General features: G+C 37.8%; 1 protein-coding gene across 2 annotated transcripts in view; it reads right to left on the bottom strand.

Moving 5' to 3' along the window:
• Positions 1–972: 972 nt before the first annotated feature.
• OCA2 (OCA2 melanosomal transmembrane protein) overlaps positions 973–20,818 on the bottom strand; it is a 545,103-nt gene continuing 525,257 nt past the window's right edge. For both annotated transcript variants that reach the window (XM_035023928.1, XM_035023929.1), the window contains one exon: positions 973–1,527. In XM_035023928.1, the coding sequence (XP_034879819.1) occupies positions 1,443–1,527 (85 nt within the window). In that variant the 3' untranslated portion in view covers positions 973–1,442. The remainder of the gene's footprint in view (positions 1,528–20,818) is intronic.

The following is a 20,818-nucleotide window of genomic DNA, read 5'->3' as shown; positions in this document are numbered from 1 at the left end:
TCTAAACCATAGAAAGGACACATTCATCCTGAGAGTGCCAGGGACAGAAATGCAACTAGAAAGGTCTCCAATTTTCCAGTATTTAGTACCCTGGGGATCTTAAACTTTTTGAAATCAGACACTTTATACAACTACCACTTCTGAGGAGAGTCCCCAGTAAACATTTGCATCTCAAGGAATCACACACAGTAGACCAAAAACTGAAGAAGAGGTCAGTTGTCTGGGGTATAACAATGCTACTGACCAAGCAAAGCAGATGAGACCCCAGACCCTCCTACTCTTTGCTTTCACTATCTTTGTCTCACATGTAACATTCCACAAAAGAACAGCATTTTTTCTTTATTTTATTTTATTTTATTATGTTATGTTAATCACCATACATCTTTAGTTTTTGATGTAGTGTTCCATGATTCATTGTTTGTGTGTAACACCCAGTGCTCCATTGAATACATGCCCTCTTTAATACCCATCACCAGGCTAACCCATCCCCCCACCCTCATCCCCTCTAGAATCCTCAGTTTGTTTCTCAGAGTCCATAGTCTCACACTTTTGTATAATTGATGGAAATAGCATGTACCACCTTCTAAACTGAAGATTATTATTCTAGGCTGTTAAATATGTAAAATACTATTTAAAAAGCACTTATGACCTTCTTACGAGTCAAATTTCTGCCCTTGTAAGAAAATTAAAGATTTTCTTTATTTGAGAGAGAGAGCACAAGCGGAGGGAGGGGCAGAGGGAGAGGGAGAAGCAGACTCCCTCCTGAGCAGAGAGCCCAATGCAGGGCTAGATCCCAGGACCCTGAGATCATGACCTGAGCCGAAGGCAGACGCTTAACTGACTGAGCCACCTAGGCGCCCCCTGCACTTGTAATTGATGACTTAAAAACTCCAGAGAAAAACATAAATGGATAAAATGCAATTTTACACAATGTAAACTACTAAAAAATTAAGAGACTAACAAATTCTAAACCTTTTGTCAAGATACAGTTTATTTATTTTTTTAAGACATAAAATATTTCCTTACAAATTGTCTTCCTTTTCCAAGGAAGAATATGTATTTGGAGAGTATACACTTTGAATGCTGATTATTTTAACATGGATAGTGATTACATGAAAAAACTCTAGAAGGCCTCAGGAAAGTGACAGTTAAATAGCACAAGCCATTTGGGTAGAATACTGCATTGTGTCTTTTCTTGCAGAGCATAGCAAGATGTGTTTGGAAATATACATATTTTCCTGTAGTGGAATCTTTAGTAAGTTATTTGTATTTCCCATGAGTTTCCAGCATTCACCTGAATGAGTATGGATGCCAAAATTCTCCATTCCAGAGCACCCCCATGATAAGCACCTTTTCTTGTCCCAAGAGTGGTCTTGGGGTAGTTTTCTACTGATGTTGGTGATGGGTCAAGTTTCCTTTAGTCTTCAAATGATGTATAACTATTAATTCCATCCCATCACGACATGAGCAACAAGGAGGTAACACATCCCAACTGTGCAGGAGACGACCATCATTGGGAAGCCCAATCTGAAACACAAAGAAAAGTGGATTGTGGTGTCTGGTATCTGGCAAGTACTATGAGATCTAGACTCATTATTACATTTGTCATTGCATCATTATATTTTTCATGATTTAGGAGCTTTCCATATCTGCAAAGTCAATCACTTCTTATTTCTAGAAACTGAAGAGTTGGTTTTAGCCTAGATAATACAGATGCATGCCTTTATTAGATATCCCCCAATGTGTGACATTTTGAGATGTGCTTAAAATTTTTGCAAATTTTTAATTGACATTTTATAGCCTCAATTTGTTCATCTATACCATTGAAGTGTTGGTCTTGATAATGACACTTAAAACTGCCAATGTTATGTAACTGGACCATTATTTAAATCACTGCATCATCTTCCAATTGTCCTTCTGAGAAATCTGGTTTCCCAGAAAGGTCATATTTCCATAGACCCCTGAAGTTCCTAATGTTTAAAACTGAAGAGAGTTTCAGAAGTAGGATTGGGAAATAATATCTTGTCTTAGGAAGGGAAGAGGAAAGAACAGGAATTTCTTCTGTATTCAGTGAGATGAAATATGTGAGTGAAAGTATGTACAAATACAAAAGAAGTCATGAGAAAATGAAAGTTTCCCTCACTATATGCCTTCCATAATGTACTTGTATTTCCACAAATCCCTATCCTGGCTAATAAATCCCAATTGATTCCCACTTTGCATTTGAATTCGTGCTTTGAAGACATTGCTTAGTGCTGAATTGTCACTGAGGGAAGTTACTGCAAAGATTAAAGGTTTTGTCCTGAAAAGACTTAAAAATTCACTGGCAAGAGCCTAGTGTGTGATAATAAGAATTATGACATTCTTCCTTTCCCTGGTCATGGGCATGGGGCGTGGCTACTCAGAAAGAGCCACAGCAAGGCTCTCTCCACAAAGCTGTAATTTAAACACAGAAACTGCATCCATAAGTGAAAAAGTTCCTTAAATTCTAAACCAGAATTGGACATTTCAAGAAGGTGTTAGCTTCTATCTAAATTTCTTGAGATTAGTAAACTTTGTTTTTTTAAGACAGCTGAACATGTTTGCAATAGGTCAACCCTGATTATTGAATTCTCGAAAAGTACACCCTAGGAACAGTGTCTGGTCAACTCCAGGCATCACAGATATCATCACAAGCTTTCATAGAAATGCAAACCCTTCCTTAACTGATTGTGTGAAATTGCATCAGTGTCGAGTAAGATGCTGAATACTTCAACCTGGGTGCTGGGACACCTGGCTATGTTTCAGAAGCAAATCTGCCTTGCAAGGAATGGATCCCACAAAAAGAAGACATTACACTTGGGGAGTCCAAGGCCAGAGGAAGTTCCTTGCTGATGGTTCTGCTGTGCTTCCAACTAAGAGTTACTGGCATCTCAGAGATGGCACCAATCCCAAGAAGGAGTATCATCTAGGGATTGGTGCAAGCATTCTGACACCATCAGAAAAATGATTGTTCACTTAGTGTCTAGACACAGTGGAAATCCTCACACAGATGACCACATCAACTGCTCACATCACCTTTCAAGACTGGTATCATTGCACCACTGTACAGATGGGATTTGGAAAAAGGAAGCAGACTTATCCAGGCCACTTGGCTAATCTGCTCTGGTGTAGACAATTCAAACCCCCTCAGTCTAACTCTAAAGTCCATGCTCTTAATCACTATACATTCTGCTTCCCTGTGGGTATAAGTAAACCACACAATGACAATATACCACTCAAAGACAAGTGACTTACTGAACATCTGCTGTATGTTAAGGGTCTCATAGATGTAAGACATTGACATTTCCCAAACACAATAAGGTAGGTCATACATATTATCCCTATTTTATAGAAGAAGAAACTGAAGCTTAAATATATTAAGGAATTTTACAAAGTATGCCACCACTAATATGCAGATGATACTTTGGCATATTTTTCTGCCTTCAAAACCTACATGCATTCCCACCACAACACATTAGTTAAGGGCCCTGCTCTTGTTCAGGTGCAGAGCTTGGGACAGCTCCATGACTCAATTTCTTCATTTTTGACATGGGGGTAATAATAGTACCTATTTACTAAAGTTATTATGAAGATTATATGAGTTCATACCTATAAATGCCTTAGACCAGTGTCTGGTCACATAATGAGCCACCAGGAGAGACTGACAAGAGACCCCTTTGTGCTCACTTAACATAACAATGAGTCTCAGACAAGGTATCTTGGACTACAAAGGAGACATTTTAGTATTTGCTGAGCTTCAGGAGAATGGATCAACCTAAGCCTATCCTAATATCACCTACAATGCTCTAATTAAGGAACCCCACAGGTTACAAATTCTAGCCTAACCAGTGGGAAGAGAGAGATGGAGATAGAGACAAAAGCATAAACAGAGAGAAACAGACAGAGATAGAGACAGACAGGTGAGAGACACAGAAAGAGAGAGAGACAGGGAAAAAGGAAACGGAGGTGGGAGGGAGGTGAAGAATAAGGAAGGGAGAGATAGGGAGAAAGAGAGAGAAGGGAATTTACATCAGAAACCAGCTCTATTATTTTAGATTCCAGCTCCACCATTTGTTAGTTATGACATGCCAAAAAAAAAAAAAAATACAAAGATATTTGCATGTACCATAAGATCTCTGAACCCATAAACATGCATAGAATAAGGATTCTATGAATGAAAAATGTGGTTTTCCAGTCCAAAGACTTTTTATAGATCAAGAAACAATAAACTACAGCCCCCAGGCTAATACTGGCCCACTGCCTGTTTCTGTAAATAGAGTTTTATTGGAACACATTCTCTCCCATTCATTTACTTATCATCAATGGCTGCTTTACCATCTAGGGTGGCTGAGTCTGCCACAGCACAGTACAGTTGAGTAGTTGCAACAGAGACCATGTGGTCCACAAAGCCTTAAAGACTTACTATCTGACCCTTTAAAAAATGTTTGCCACCCCCTATTATAGAAAAAGACACTCAGTCCTGGGAAGGTGAAGAAACTTGTCATCTTCATGTCAGCTCCTACTCAAAATACAAGGTAGTCCCAGACCATCAACCAATAGAAAAGTACTGAGGGCCACCAAGTAATTTCAAATTTCAAGTACCACATATATTCAAAAAAAGTAAAAGGAAACAAATGAAATTAAATTTAATATTTTATTTATTCCAACATACCCAAATTATTATAATATATGATCAACATAACATTTCTAATGGAACATTTTACATTCATTTTTTATGCTTAATCTTCAAAATCCAGTGTAGATTTTCTATTCATAGAACACCTTACTTTGACTTGTCACATTTCAAGGTTCAAATGGGTCTAAGCAACTGGGGGCTGTGTGGTCCAATGCAGCTCTAGGAGGCCTACAATTTCCGGCTGAAAATATTTATGAAAAGGCAGGTTTATGACCTTGAGTTGATGCAAGGGATGCTGGCTCTGGATGGAACTTTCAGAGAGGATATGCTGAAGTGAGGCCTTTGCAGAGAAACCAGGTTGAGACAGGCTGGCAGGGGCTCTGCAACCCTCTATGCACATCTCCCCTAGGGGAGCAAGCTCATCAGGGTGGCCTTTTCCTTATACATTTTGGAAGTCACACATACACACAAAGAATCCTCTAATGTTAGGGTCAAGACAAATGATGAAGCTGTTTATTGGCAATCTGATGGTGGCACTGGCAACACTGGCTACACACCTGCGTATTTGATGGGTAAAGACAAGGATGAGGCAGCTTTTTTGTAGAAACTGCTAGAGCTGGTATGTTCCTTCTTGGGGTGAGCCCCTGATGCTTTTTCCTGTGGGAGTGCGGTTAGCTTGATTGGTGTTTCAATGCTTCACTCACTGCCCAGGCAGGAGTCTGACGGAAGGAGATTTATTTGAAGAGAGGGCAGTAATGACTTCCTGTCACTGCCAGCAGTTCTCTGAATATACACATTTATGCTCCACATTTACTAAGAGCAGTTCCATTTCCCAGAAGATCCATTTGTCTTGCTCCCCAAGCCTCTCAGAAAAGCAGTACCTTCACCAAAAGGCTTAGGAAAAGCATATTTACTCAAAATCCAGCATCGCATTATGCTTTCATTTCCCTCTGGGATTATTTTCAATCTATTCTGGCTCCAAACATCACATTCTGTTACAAAAGACAAAAACACTTGAATGTCAAAGCACAAATCAAGATGCAAAATGTCAGATGGATGCCCAGACAAATGCTGCATTCAGGTTTAGGTTAAAAACATAACTGTGAGGACACACAGTACTCCAAGGAACTGAAGCTTCCAGATTGCTGGGAAACAAGCTGCCCCAGAACCATGCCATTTCCGATGGAGGTCAGGCATTGCACTGAGAGCAGAGTTCCACACACTGAAGACAGACCTGGTTTTCAAAAGGAAATGTTTGCTAATGAAGTCTCCTACTTGAGTTTTAGACTGAAACCATTCTTCCTATTTATTTTTCCTTTCCAAAAGGCTTTATAACACACCATGACTATAGGTCTTAATCAAAAGCCATTTCGTTGTTGCCTTCCTACAAAGGTAATGCATGTTTCTCAGGAGAACAACTTCTGCATCTACAGAACTGTGGGAGCTTATCACAAGGGTGTACAGCTTGCCCCACTTTCTGTAGACCATGGATACCTTGAGAGCCATACTCTTCAGCCCCTTACCTGTCCTCAGGTCATTCAAGGCCCCAGGACAGGAACTGCTTTCTCATCCTCAGCCATCATTTGAAAATTGAACAGCCTCACACCTCATGTCCTGGATCTCTCCAGGTGACAATTAGCTAATCCTCTTCATGAAGAAAGGCTGAATGAAGTTCCTGCATCTTGGAAATAAAGCCCCATCATTATATTTCCCACAGAGAGAGGAGTTCCTGGTAGGGTAGGATGTAGTGACCCAGAGGGAGAGCTACAGAAAAGAGAAGGCATATCTAAGTTAGGATGGGTACTCGTGGTATCTTCAGAGCGTTCCCCATCACACAGCATTGGTGACCAGCTGCAAGCAGCAGAGTTCACATGGCTAAAGACTAGAAAGGATGACAGAGGAGCAGCATAGAAATCATGGTAAGGAGCAAAGCATCAAAGTGAAGAGGCAAAGCTTAGGGGAAAAAAGGGTTGTGATGATGAAATTATTGAAATTGTAATAATTTACTTTTTTCCCCATCAGAATAGACTCAAGTTTGGGTGGTTTCTTTTTCATGTGTTCAACCTTATGACATGTATGTAGCATCTTTATAGCAAGCAAAAGAGAAAGAATTTGAGAAAATTATGTCTTGCTCTTTCTTCTTCTGAAAAAAGGCATTTCATTGCACCTCTGCCAGCTCTCTCTGTCTTGACCAGCACCAGTGCTCTTGGGTCAGCTGTAGAGCTGGGACTCTCATCTTTCCCTCAATGATACCTGCAGCTAGCCAGCCTCTCCCTTCCATGTTGAGGAAGCCCCTTTACCCACTGAGGGCCTCTACTGAACAGAAATGGAAAGTCAGACATCCCTGCAAACACTTGGCATCACGTGAAGACACCCTATAAATGTTCTGTTCAATTCCTTTGCTAAAACTTCCTGACTCCTCCCATATTCACATATTTGGAATATGACCTTCCTTCTTTTTTTTTTTTTATTTTTTTTAAAGATTTTATTTATTTATTTATTTGACAGAGAGAGAGACAGCAAGAGCAGGAACATAAGCAGGGGGAGTGGGAGAGGGAGAAGCAGGCCTCCCACTGAGCAGGGAGCCCAATGCGGTGCTCGATCCCAGGGCCCTGGGATCATGACCTGAGCCGAAGGCAGACGCTTAACGACTGAGCCACCCAGGCGCCCCTACTTTTTTTTTAATTTTAATTCCAGTGTAGTTGACATACAGTGTTATATTAGGTTCAGTTGTATAATATTGTGATTCAACAATTCTATACATTACTCAGTGCTCATCATGGTAAGTGTACTCTTAATCCCCATCACCTATTTCACCCATCCCCCCACACCCACCTCCCCTCTGGTAACCATCAGTTTGTTCTCTATAGTTAAGAGTCTGTTTTTTGGTTTGTCTCTCTCTTTTTTTTCCTTTGCTCATTTGTTTTGTTTCTCAAATTCCACATGAGTGAAATCATATGGTATTTGTCTTTCTCTGCTTGACATATTTCACTTAGCATTATACTCTCTGGCTCTACCCATGTTGTTACAAAAAGCAAGATTTCATTATTTTTTATGGCTGAAAAATATTCCATTGTATGTATATACCTCATCTTCTTTATCCATTCAAGAAAAAAAATCAGAAAATGGGAATTTAACAGGCAAAAAAGAGGAGACTAGACATGAGAAATTTCAAAGAGAGCATCCATATGGATCCATTACTTAAAATAACCTTGATGATTTATATTTTTCCAGAAAAATATTAATTTTATAAAAATTCTTATTAGCAAATTTATATAATATCCTAATATAATTTTAATCTTTATCTCTGTAGTTTTTTTAAATTTTATTTTATTATGTTATGTTAATCATCATACATTACACCATTAGTTTTTGATGTAGTGTTCAATGATTCATTGTTTGCATGTAACACCCAGTGCTCCATTCAATACATAACCTCTTTAATATGCATCACCAGGCTAACCCCTATCCCCACACCTGTCCCCTGTAGAACCCTCAGTTTGTTTCTCAGAGTTCATAGTCTCTCATGGTTTGTCTCCCCCTATGATTTCCCCCCCTTCATTTTTCCCTTCCTACTATCTTCTTCTTCTTCTTCTTTTTTTACATATAATGTATTATTTGTTTCAGAGGTACAGGTCTGTGATCCAACAGTCTTACATAATTCACAGCGCTCACCATAGCACATACCCTCCCCAATGTCTATCACCCAGCCACCCATCCCTCCCACCCCCCACAACTCCAGCAACCCTCAGTTTGTTTCCTGAGATTAAGATTCCTCATATCAGTGAGATTGTATGATACATGTCTTCTCTGATTGACTTATTTTGCTCAGCATAATACCCTCCAGTTCCAACCACGTCATTTCAAATGGAAAAATTTCGGAGTTTTTTGATGGCTGCATAATATTCCATTGTGTGTGTGTGTGTGTGTGTGTGTGTGTGTGTGTGTGTGTGTGTGTATATATATATATATATATATATATATATATATCACATCTTCTTTATCAATTCAACTGTTGACGGACAGCTTGGCTCTTTCCATAGTTTGGCTATTGTGGACATTGCTACTATAAACATTGGGGTGCAAGAACCCCTTCAGATCACTACATTTGTATCTTTGGGGTAAATACCCAGTAGTGCAATGGCTGGGTCGAATGGTAGCTCTATTTTCAACTTTTTGAGGAACCTCCATACTGTTTTCCAGAGTTGCTACACCAGCTTGCATTCCCACCAACAGTGTAGGATGGTTACCCTTTCTCTGAATCCTCGCGGACATCTGTCATTTCCCGATTTGTTAATTTTATCCATCCTGACTGGTGTGAGGTGGTACCTCATTGAGGTTTTGATTGGGATTTCCCTGATGCCAAGCAATGTTGAGCACTTTTTCATGTGTCTATTGGCCATTTGGATGTCTTCTTTGGAAAAAATGTTCATGTCTTCTTCCCATTTCTTGATTGGATTATTTGTTCTTTGGGTGTTGAGTTTGATAAATTCTTTATAGATTTTGGATACGAGCCCTTTATCTGATATGTCATTTGCAAATATCTTCTCCCATTCTGTTGGTTGTCTTTTGGTTTTGTTGACTGTTTCCTCTGCTGTGCAAAAGATTTTTATCTTGATGAAGTCCCAATAGTTCATTTTTGCCCTTGCTTCCCTTGCCTTTGGCAATGTTTCTAGGAAGAAGTTGCTGTGGCTGAGGTCGAAGAGGTTGCTACCTGTGTTCTCCTTTAGGATTTTGATGGATTCCTGTCTCACATTGAGGTCTTTCAACCATTTGGAGTCTATTTTTGTGTGTGGTGTAAGGAAATGGTCCTGTTTCATTCTTCTGCATGTGGCTATCCAATTTTCCCAACACCATTTGTTGAAGAGACTGTCTTTTTTCCACTGGACATTCTTTCCTGCTTTAGCGAAGATTAGTTGGCCATAGAGTTGAGGGTCCATTTCTGGGCTCTCTATTCTGTCCCATTGATCTATGTGTCTGTTTTTGTGCCAGTACCATACTGTCTTGATGATTACAGCTTTGTAATAGAGGTTGAAGTCCATTGTGATGCCACCAGCTTTGCTTTTGTTTTTCAACATTCCTCTAGCTATTTGGGGACTTTTCTGGTTCCATACAAATTTACATACAGAGTAACTATTGAAAGATATGAATTAAGTGCCATTGTATTGCCTGTAGGGTTACTGTTACTTATATTGTCTGTGTTCCTTTCTGGTCTATGTTACTTTTAGGCTCTCTCTTTACTTAGAGGACCCCTTTCAATATTACTTATAGGGCTGGTTTCATGTTTGCAAATTCCTTTAGTTTTTGTCCTGGAAGCTTTTGATCTCTCCTTCTATTTTCAATGACAGCCTAGCTGGATATAGTATTCTTGGCTGCATATAAATTTTTCTCTTTTAGTGCTCTGAATATATCATGCTAGTCCTTTCTGGCCTGTCAGGTCTCTGTAGATAGGTCTGTTGCCAATCGAATGTTTCTATCACTGTAGGTTACAGACCTCTTGTCCCAAGTTTCTTTCAGGATTTTCTCCTTGTCTCTGAGACTTGTAAGTTTTACTATTAAATGTCAGGGTGTTGACCTATTTTTATTGATTTTGAGGGGGCTTCTCTGTGCCTCCTGGATTTTGATGCCTGTTTCCTTCTCCAAATTAGGGAAGTTCTTTGCTATAATTTACTCCAATATACCTTCTGCCCCTTTCTCTCTTTCTTCTTCTGGGATCCCAATTATTCTAATATTGTTTCATCTTATGGTGTATCACTTATCTCTCAAATTCTGCTCTCATGATCCAATAGTTTTTTATCTCTCTTTTTCTCAGCTTCTTTATTTTCCATCATTTGGTATTCTATATCACTAATTCTCTCTTCTGCCTCATTTATCCTAGCAGTTAGAGGCTCCATTTTTGATTGCACCTCATTAATAGCCTTTTTGATTTTGACTTATTTTGATTTTAGTTATTTCTCCAGAAAGTGTTTCTCTAATATCTTCCATGCTTTTTTCAAGCCCAGCTATTATCTTTATAATTGTCATTCTGAACTCTAGTTCTGACATCTTACTAATGTCTGTATTGATTAGGTCCCTGGCAGTCTCTACTGCCTCCTGTTCTTTTTTTTTGAGGTGATTTTTTCCATCTTGTCATTTTGTCCAGAGGAGAATAGATGAATGAGAGAGCAAAATGCTAACTGGGTAACAACCACCCCAGAAAAATATACACTAAACAAATCAGAAGAGACCTGAAACCGGCAGAAAAGAAAGGGAAGGGAAGGAAAGAAAAAAGAAAAAAAGAAAAAGAAAAACATAAAAAAACAAAAGAATATGATCAAATATGATCAAGCTGTGTATAGGTCAATGCCACACACTAGATTTTGGGTGTATTTTGGTCTGTTAGAAGAAAGTGCATCCCAAAATTTTAAAGAAAGAAAAACTTATATATGTACAAAAATAAGAGTAAATATACAATGAAATATACAATGAAGAATACATGGAATATGACCGTGAAGATGAAAATTATAAAAGAGTTATAAAAGGAATTGATAAGATAAGAAGTTGGTTGAAAAAAGAAAGAAGAGGATTTAAAAAAAAAAAAAAGGGAAAAAAAGGTAGAGAATGTGATCAGGCAGGAGACCAGAACAAAGCCATACACTAGAGATTTAGGGTATATTTTGGTCTGTTGGAAGAAACTGTATCCCAAAATTTTAAAGAGAGAACAACTTATATATATACCAAAAATAAGGTTAACTACTATGAAGGGGCAGAATATGACTCTAAACTGAAAAATAAGATTTTTTCAAAAAAGGGATTGATAAGATGTTGGCTGAAAAAGGGAAAAAGAAAAATTCAAAAACAATAGAAAAAGAAAAAAAGAAAATTAAAAAAATTAACTTGAAAGACTAAAGAATCAGGGGGAAAAAAAGCCATGAATTCTATGTGCTGTATTCCCCTAATGCTGGAGTTCTGCCGTTCTCATTGATCAGTAAAGTTGGTCTCGGCTGGCTGTTCTTGCTGATCTTCTGGGGGAGGGGCCTGTTGCCCTGGTTCTCAAATGTCTTTGTCTGAGGTGGAATTGCCCCACCCTTGCCCCAGGCTGGGCTAAGTAATCTGCTAGGGTTTTCTCTGGGGAGCTTTTGTTCCCTGCAAGCTTTCCGTACAGCTTTGGAGGACAAGAGTGAAAATGGCAGCCTCCCAATCCCTGCCCCAGAGGAGCCGAGAACTTGGTGCCCCACTCCTCAGTGCGCCCCCAGAGAAAAGCAGTCAATCACTCCTGTCTCCCTGGTCTCCGCCACACTCCGTGCTCACATGACCTGCGACTGAGCATTTCTATCTCTGGCACATGCCCCCTTTTGGAGTCTCCAAACCCAACAGATTCCTGCAGTGCGCCCCCATGCTGCTCCTCCTGGGGGAGGAAGGGGAATCTCCCTGGATCTGCCGCTTATTGTGTCCCTGCTTGAAAAGTAGTGGCCTGACTCTGCTGCAGACCATGGTTTATGGCAACCCAGAGCTGAGAGCCTGCTCCTTGGCTCTGTCTTTGTAGCCAGCTTCCCCATTCCGATACCTGGGAGCTCTGCTGCACTCAGGCACCCCTGATCTCTCTATGACCCCGAGGGTCCTGAGACCACACTGTCCCAGTGAGTGTTCCACACCTCCTCCCCACTCCCGCCCCGCTCAGCTTCTCGAGCGAGGACCCTCAGTGGAGCAGACTTTTAAAAGTTCTGATTTTATGCTCTGCTGCTCTTATCACTTGCTGGTAGCCGGCTGATGAAGGCTCCCTCCCTCTGCGGTCTATCTTCCCACATATCATCTCGTATTCACTTCTCCTCACATCCTACCTTCCAGAAAGTGGTCGCTTTTCTGTTCAGAGAGTTGCTGCTATTCTTTTCTTCAATCTCCTGTTGAGTTCATAACTGTTCAGAATGGTTTGATCCCTATCTAGCTGAATTCCTGGGACCAGACAAAATTTAGGTCTCCTACTCCTCCACCATCTTGATCCTCCACCTATCTCTGTAGTTTTATTCCTTTTTTTAATACCTAATTTTTGCCTTCATTCTTTTTCTTGATTGATGCCAAAACTTTATCTATAATATCAAAAACGTTTATTAAAAAAATCACTTCTTGACTTGTCAAATCTACTATTTATATTCTTCTTGTGTGTGTGTTGTGGGTTTTTTTGTTTGTTTTTTATTTAAATTCCAGTTAGTTAACATACAGTGTAATACTAGTTTCAGATGTAGAATTTAGTGATTCAACACTTACATATAACACCTGGTGCTCATCCACAAGTGCACTCCTAAACCCCACCACCTATTTCACCCATCCCCCCACACACCATCCCTCCAGTGACCATCAATTTGTTCTATATAGTTAAGAGTCTGTTTCTTGATTTGCTTCTCTCTTTTTTTCTCCCATGATCATTTGTTTTGTTTCTTAAACAATCAATCAATCAGCTGCCAGTAACTCATAGCGTTGGGGGCCACACAAAGTCTGGTGGTATGAATTGAATTTGCTGCATACCTTCAACAAGTAGCCAACCTCTCTGAAGTTAATCTTCCTATAAAATATTTTCTGCAAAGAAACTTAAAATATAGTACATAAAGCAATGATTTAGCTCTAGTACTTTATAAATGCTCTTGAAATAGTGAATACTAATTATCATAGTTTTTTTTACTACTACCACAAATTCTATTAATACAATTACTATTACTTATGTTATTATTAATTATTATTATTATTACTTCTTTTGATTTATCTTTTATAAAGTGGATCACCTTTTTCCTCTTATTTTTAACTTACCATGCAATGCAAATCGTTCATGGTAGTCAGAAAGTGTGGCTTGTAAATATCCAGTTATTAAATCATGGAGATTGTCTTCACAGCTTAATATACAATGGATTTTTGTAGCTGTTTTGTGGACTCTTGAAAAGAAGGCATATTCTCCATAGAAAAGAGAATCATATATCTAATATTTCAATTCTCAGAAATGGATAGTGTCACATGAAAGTCTTCCACTACCAATGAAATTTATATTAATTTCTCCTTTCATTTCTGACTGAACTTATTTTGATGCTATTATTTTTGGCAGTTAAAAAGTATTATATTGACTCTGTCCTATTGAATTTTTAAAAAAGACTTCTATATTTTACATTACATATGTTTCTACCTTTATTATCTTTTCAATTGTATTAACCAGACTTACTTTATTTACAGTTTTATTTTTAACCTTTCTATATTACCCTGATCTCTGTTTTTAAAGCAGAATCCAGCTAGAATTTGATTTTATTCTATTTATGATTCTCCACCTTTTTTAAAAAGATTTATTTATTTATTTGAGAGGGGGGGAGGTGCATAGGAAGGAGAGAAAATCTTAAGCAGACTCCTTGCTGAGCACAGAGCCCAACATAGGGCTTGATCTCATGACCCTGAGATCAAGACTTGAGCCAAAACAAAGAGTCGGATTCTTAACCAACTGAGCCACCTAGGTGCCCTGATTCTTCACTTTTAATGCTATATTTGGCTCTCCTTATGTAATCTTGGTTTATGTTTCATGTTTTTAAATTTTTGTTTCCTTTTTTTTTTTTCATTTATTATACTTTTGGCTATATAAATTTTGTTGACTTGCCTTTATCAATACAGTGATTTAAAAATTAAATTCCACTAATAGATTCCACTAATAGTTACTTCTAAGTATTTAATAATAAAATGATAAATCCATATACCTCAAATACAAAAGACAAATAAACCAGTATCCTTTGACACTCTTATGAAAGACAAATAAAACAGGAGGTTTTAATTTCTCTCCACAACACCTCAACACATTCCATGGTCTTCATTAATTCAATATGAGATTGTAGACTCAAGTTACATTTCTTAAATTCTTACTATTTACAATATATATTTTCTGTTTAGATAATTTTGGTTATTGATTCAGTTTGATTTAATAGTCTATTTATAAACATTATTATCTTATTTCTCTAAGTATGCATTGAATTGATTTTACTATTTATAATTAATCATTTTCTCACCACAAATTGCATAGCCTAAGTGCTTCATTCTGGAATACATATTTCAATAATCACTTTCAGGAAATTATAGCAGTGTTGTTGTTCCTGAATTGTGACTCACCTGTACACTGATGATGATGAAGAATAGGAAGACATTCTAATAATTACAACAACAGCAGATGCATCCATGAGTGATAACATATCAGACAACCAGATTTATATGCATTAGCTCAGCTAATCCTCACAAAATACTATGATAGGTAGTAGTATTCTCTACTTTTAAAGATAACAAGACTAAGGCCCAGAGAGGTTAAGTAACTACCCAAGATCACACAACTAGTTAGGAACAGAGACAGAAAGATTTCTGTAACTTTAGCAGATAGATGGAACTTGATCAGACTTGAAATTAGAACCCTGGGATCATAGCCATTTCCTATCCAAACTTTGTTATTGGGCACTTAATAATATTCAGGAGTTTGGGGTCCTCTTAGTTTTGTTTTCTATTTTTGTGCATAAGGTTCTTGGATTCTTATAGAAATATTATCTTTATCTTTGTTATTAAAAATACTGACAGTTTGTGTCATAGTATGAATATCATTCAGTTAATTTTATCTGTGCTATAGCATATTTTGGTGTACATTCCAAAATCAGTGTTTCTATGTTTTTTTTAATATTCAGGTATATTTCATTCAATTATGTTTTGATTATTGCTGCTGTTTCCTTCCTTTTTAATCACTTTATTTACAAAAAGTCCCCCAAGAGCTCGTTTTCAATGAACATTGTAGATTGTGATTTGCTATTCATATACATTGCAAAATGATTACCACAATAAGTCTAGCTACCATCTGTCGGTGTACAAAGTTGTAACAATATGATTGCCTATATTCCCAATGCTATACATTACATTCCCATGTCTTAATTTATTTTATAAGTAGGAGATTGTACATCTTAATTCACTTGACCTATTTTATTCATACCCCCATCCCTCTGCTCTGGCAACCATCAGTTTGTTTTCTGTATCCATGAGTCTATTTCTGCTTTGGTTTTTTTTATTCCTCATGTAAGTGAAATAATATAGTTTTTGTCTTTGTCTGACTTATTTCATTTAGCATAATGACCTCTAGGTCCATCCATGTTGTTGCAAATGGCAAGATTTCATTCTTTTTTATGGCTCAGCTATAGTCATATATATATATATATATTCCATGGAATATGTTATATATATAATATTTATATCTCACATCTTCTTTATCTATTCATCTATCAATAGGCATTTAGGCTGCTTCCATATATTGGATATTGTAAATAAGCTGTGATGAACGTAGGGGTGCATAGGTCTTTTTGAATTAATGTTTTCATTGTGTTCAGATAAATACCTAGAAGTGGAATTGCTAGATCATATAGTAGTTCTATTTATAATTTTTTGAGGAACCCTCATACTTTTCCACAGTGGCTGCAACAAATTACATTCCCACCAACTGTACACAGTGGTTCCCATTTCTCCACATCCTCACCAACACTTACTATTGTCTTTTTGATACCATTCTGACAGGTGTGAAGTGATATCTCACTTTGGTTTTGATTTGCATTTCCCTGATGATGAGTGACTCCATTTGTCTGTTGGCCATCTGTATGTCTTCACTGGAAAAATGTCTATTCAGGTCCTCAGTCCATTTTTTTAATCAGATTTTTTTTTATATTAAGTTGTATGAATTCTTTTTTTTTTTAATTATTTATTTATTTATTTGCGAGAGAGAATGAGAGACAGCACATGAGAGGGGGGAGGGCCAGAGGGAGGAGCAGACTCCCTGCAGAGCAGGGAGCCCGATGCGGGACTCGATCCCGGGACTCCAGGATCATGACCTGAGCCGAAGGCAGTCGCTTAACCAACTGAGCCACCCAGGCGCCTGCCAAGTTGTATGAATTCTTTACATATTTTGAATGTTAAGCCCTTATTGGATACATCATTTGTGAATATCTTCTCCTATTCACTAGGTTGACTTTTCATTTTGTTGATGGTTTCCTTCACTGTGCAAAAGCCTTTTGGTTTGATGTAGTCCCATTTTTTTAATTTTTGTTTTTGTTATCCTTGGTTGAGGAGACAGATTCAAAAAAATATTGCTGAGATTGATGTCAAAGATCTTTGTCTATGTTTTCTTCTAGAAGTCTTAAGGCTTCAGGTCTTACATTTAAGTCTTTACTCCATTTTGAATTTATTTTAGTAAATGGTGTAAAAAGGGGTCCAGTTTCATTCTTTTGCATGTAGTGGCCCAATTTTCCCAGCACCATTTATTGAAGAGACTGTCTTTCCCCTATTGTATATCCTTGCCTCCTTTGCTTTAGATTAATTGACCATATAAGTGTGGTTTTATTCCTGGGCTCTCCACTTTGTTCCATTGATCTATGTGTCTGTTTTTGTGCCAGTACAATACCATTTGATTACTATAGTTTTGTAATATATTTTGAAATCCAGGAATATGATATCTCCAGCATTGTTCTTCTTTCTCAAAATTGCTTTATATATTTGGGGTCTTTTGTGGTTCCATTCAAATTTTAGTGTTATTTTTTCTAATACTGTGAAAAATACCATTGGTATTTTGATAAAGATTACACTGAATTTGTAGATTGCTTTGGGTAGGATGGACATTTTAATATTAGTTCTTTTACTCTATGACCACAGTATATCTTTCCATTTATCTGTGTCATATTCAATTTTTTTCATCAATGTCTTATACTTTTCAAAGTACAGGTCTTTTACCTACTTGGTTAATTTTATTCCAAGGTATTTTATTTCTTTGATGCAATTATTAATGGGGTTGTTCTCTTAATTTCTGATAGCTTATTTTTAGTATATAGAAATACAACAAATTTCTGTGTATTGATTTTGTATCCTACAAATTTATTGGTTTACTTACTAGTTCTAATAGTTCTTTGGTGGAAAGTTTAGGGTTTTCTATATATAACATCATATTATCTGCAAATAGTGATAGTTTACTTCCTCCTTTTATCTTCTTTTTCTAATTGTTATGGCAAGGACTTTCAATACTATGTTGACTAAAGATTCCAAAGAGTGGACATCCTTGTCTTGTTCCTGATCTTAGAGGGAAAGTTTCAAGTTTTTCACTATTCGGTATGTTAGCTGTGGGTTTATCATATATGGCCTTTATTATCAGAGGTACATTCACTTTATCTCCACTTGGTTGACCGTTCTTATTATAAATGAATGTTGACTTTGGTCAAATGTTTTTCTGCATCTATTGAGATGATCATATGATTTTTATCCTTCATTTTCTTTATCCCTCATTTTGTTAATATGGTATATCATGTCAATTTGTGGATACTGAGCAATCTTTGCATCCCTGGAATAAATTCCACTTGATCATTGCGAATGATTCTTTTAATGTTGAATTTGGTTTCCTAATATTTTGTTGAGGATTTTTACAACACAGTTCATCAGGGATATTGGCCAGTAATTTCAATTTTTGGTAGTGTCTTTGTCTGATTTAGGTATTAGGGTAATGCTTATATCATAGAATGAGTTTGGAAGAGTTCTTTCCTCTTTAATTTTTTTTGAAATAGTTGGAGAAGAATCAGTATTAACTCTTCTTTAAATGTTTGGTAGAATTCACCTGTGAAGCAAGCTGGTCCTGTACTTTTGTTGAGAGATTTTTTTATTGATTCAATTTCATTACTAGTAATCTGTTCAGATATTCTATTTCTTTGTGATTCAGTCTTGGAAAGTTATGTGTTTCTAGGAATTTATCTATATCTTCTAGGTTGTCCAATTTGTTGATGTACAATTTTTCATAGTAGTCTCCTATAATCTTTTGTATTTATGTGGTATCAGTTGTAACTTCTCTTTCATTTCTAATTTTACTTATTTGGGTCCTCTCCCTTTTTTTTTGATGAGTCTTGCTAGAGATTTATCATTTGTTTATCTTTTCAAAGAACAAGCTCTTAGTTTCAATTATATTTTCTAGTGATTTTGTTTTTGAGTCTCTATTTCATTTATTTCTGCTCTGGTCTTTATTATTTTCTTCCTTCCACTAATTTAGGGCTTTATTCATTCTTTCTTTAGTTCCTATAGATGTAAAGTTAGATTATTTATTTGGTGTTTTTCTTATGTCTTGTGGTAGGCTTCTATCATTATAAATTTCCCTCTTAGAACTGTTTTTACTGCATCCCATAGACTGGAATGTTGTGTTTTCATTTTCATTTGTCTCCAGGAATTATTTGAATTCCTCTTTGATTTTTTCATTGATCCATTCATTGTTAGTAGCATGTTGCATAGTACACATGAGCTTGTGTTTTTTCCACTTCTCTTTTAACAATTGACTTCTAGTTTCATAGAAAAGGTGCTTAATATGATTTCACTCTTCTTAAAGTTATTGAGACTTGTTCTGCGGCCCAACATGTGATATATCCTGGAAAATGTTCCAAGTGCACTTGCAAAGAATGTGTATTCTGCTATTTGGGGATGGAATGTTCTATGTATGTGTTAACTCCATCTGACACTGCTTCCTTACTGATTTTCTGCCTGGAGGATCCATCCATTGATATAAATGGAGTACTAAAGTCCTCTATTATTGTACTCCTATCAAATTCTCATTTTATGTCCATTAATATTTGCTTTACACACTTAGTTGTTCCTATGTTGGGTGCATAATTATTTATAAGTGTTACATCTTCTAGTTGGATTGAATCATTTATCATTATGTAATGCCCTTCTCTGTCTCTTGTACAGCCTTTGTTTTAAAGTCTATTTTGTCTGATATAAGTATTGCTACCTCAGCTTTCTTTTCATTTCTATTTGCATGGAATATCTTTTTTCTATCCCTTCATTTTCAGACTGTGTTTGTCTTATTTCTGAAGTGAGTCTTTTGTAGGTGGCATATATATGGGTCTTTTTTATTTTTTAATTCATTCAGACACCCTACGTATTGTGATTGGAGAATTGTCTATTTACATTTAAAATAATTATTGAGGGTGGCTCAGAGATGGTGAAATATTAGGGGGACACTGAAAGTGCCTCATCCTGGGAATACAACTAGATCAACCTTCAATGATTTTGAACAACTAGGAAAAGGATCGGAGTAGAACAGAAAGCATCTGCACATTTGGAGTGAGTGAATTTGGCAGAAGCAAGGTTTGGAGCCCTGAACTGGGGGATTAGGGGGGCTACAGGGCCAGGAAGGGGAAGAAACCCAGAAGCCCAGTTCACAGAGCAAGGTTAGGAAGAGGGAGAAAGTTGGAAAGATTGCAGCAGATTGTGACCCCTCAATAAGCTGTGGCGAGTGGATCCTTGGGTTGCTCAGGGAAGGATTGCTCTCCTTTCTGGAGGGCGTTTGAGGAGCATATTTATCCCCTTCGGAGACAAAGAGACAGCGGGGGAGCCATTGACGGGAGCCCGCAGCAGGCTCAGAGGGGCACAGAGAGCGGAGAAAAAACTCTTAACATTTTGGTGTGAGCCACAATAGGCTTGAACCTCTCTGTGTGCATCTTCATAGCCACTTTTCTGGGACTGGCTGGGCACAGTGCAAAGGCTGGAGTGGATCACAGATAGCCTGGCCCCAGGTCTTTGCTCTGAGCCACAGTATCTGGAACCTCTGTGCATACACCTTTACAGCTGCTTTTTGGGGACTGGCTGGGCACAATACAAAGACTGGAGTGGATCGCTAATAATATGGCCACCATTTTTTCTGTCTGCCGCAGTGCAGTCTAGCCTCTGTAATGGCTTTTCTGGGACAAAGGGGAGTAGAGGACTGAATCAAATGCAGATAGCTGATGGCCTGGCTCCAGCTTTTCACTGAGCATTACAATAAATTCTAGCCTCAGCACATGCACTGTGTTAAGGCTTTTCAGGGACACAACAATGCTGGGCATGCTCTGAGCCTCTCACCTGGGGAGAGGAATGGGTGCATACATTATCAGGCCCTTTAAAACTTGGAGTTTTGAATCCCAGCCACTGGCCAGAGATAAAATACAGGAGATCTGTAGATCTGGGCATGCTGATGACCCAGACACAGACAGGTTAGGCCAGGGAATTAACAAGAGCCTGGGCCATAGGAGACTGCCTGTTTTTCTGGGAGGGCCTCCTGAGCAGTAGCTGCCAAGGACAAGGGGATGAGGTGATGCCATAGTCTACCTCCTCAACCACCACCCCCTCCTCCTG

This window comes from Mirounga leonina, unplaced genomic scaffold (assembly GCF_011800145.1).
Source record: "Mirounga leonina isolate KUSES-001 unplaced genomic scaffold, KU_Mleo_1.0 Mir_178, whole genome shotgun sequence".
Classification (NCBI taxonomy): domain Eukaryota; kingdom Metazoa; phylum Chordata; class Mammalia; order Carnivora; family Phocidae; genus Mirounga; species Mirounga leonina.
The sequence above is the reverse complement of the archived record's forward strand: the minus strand, read 5'-3'. Positions and strand labels throughout refer to the sequence as shown.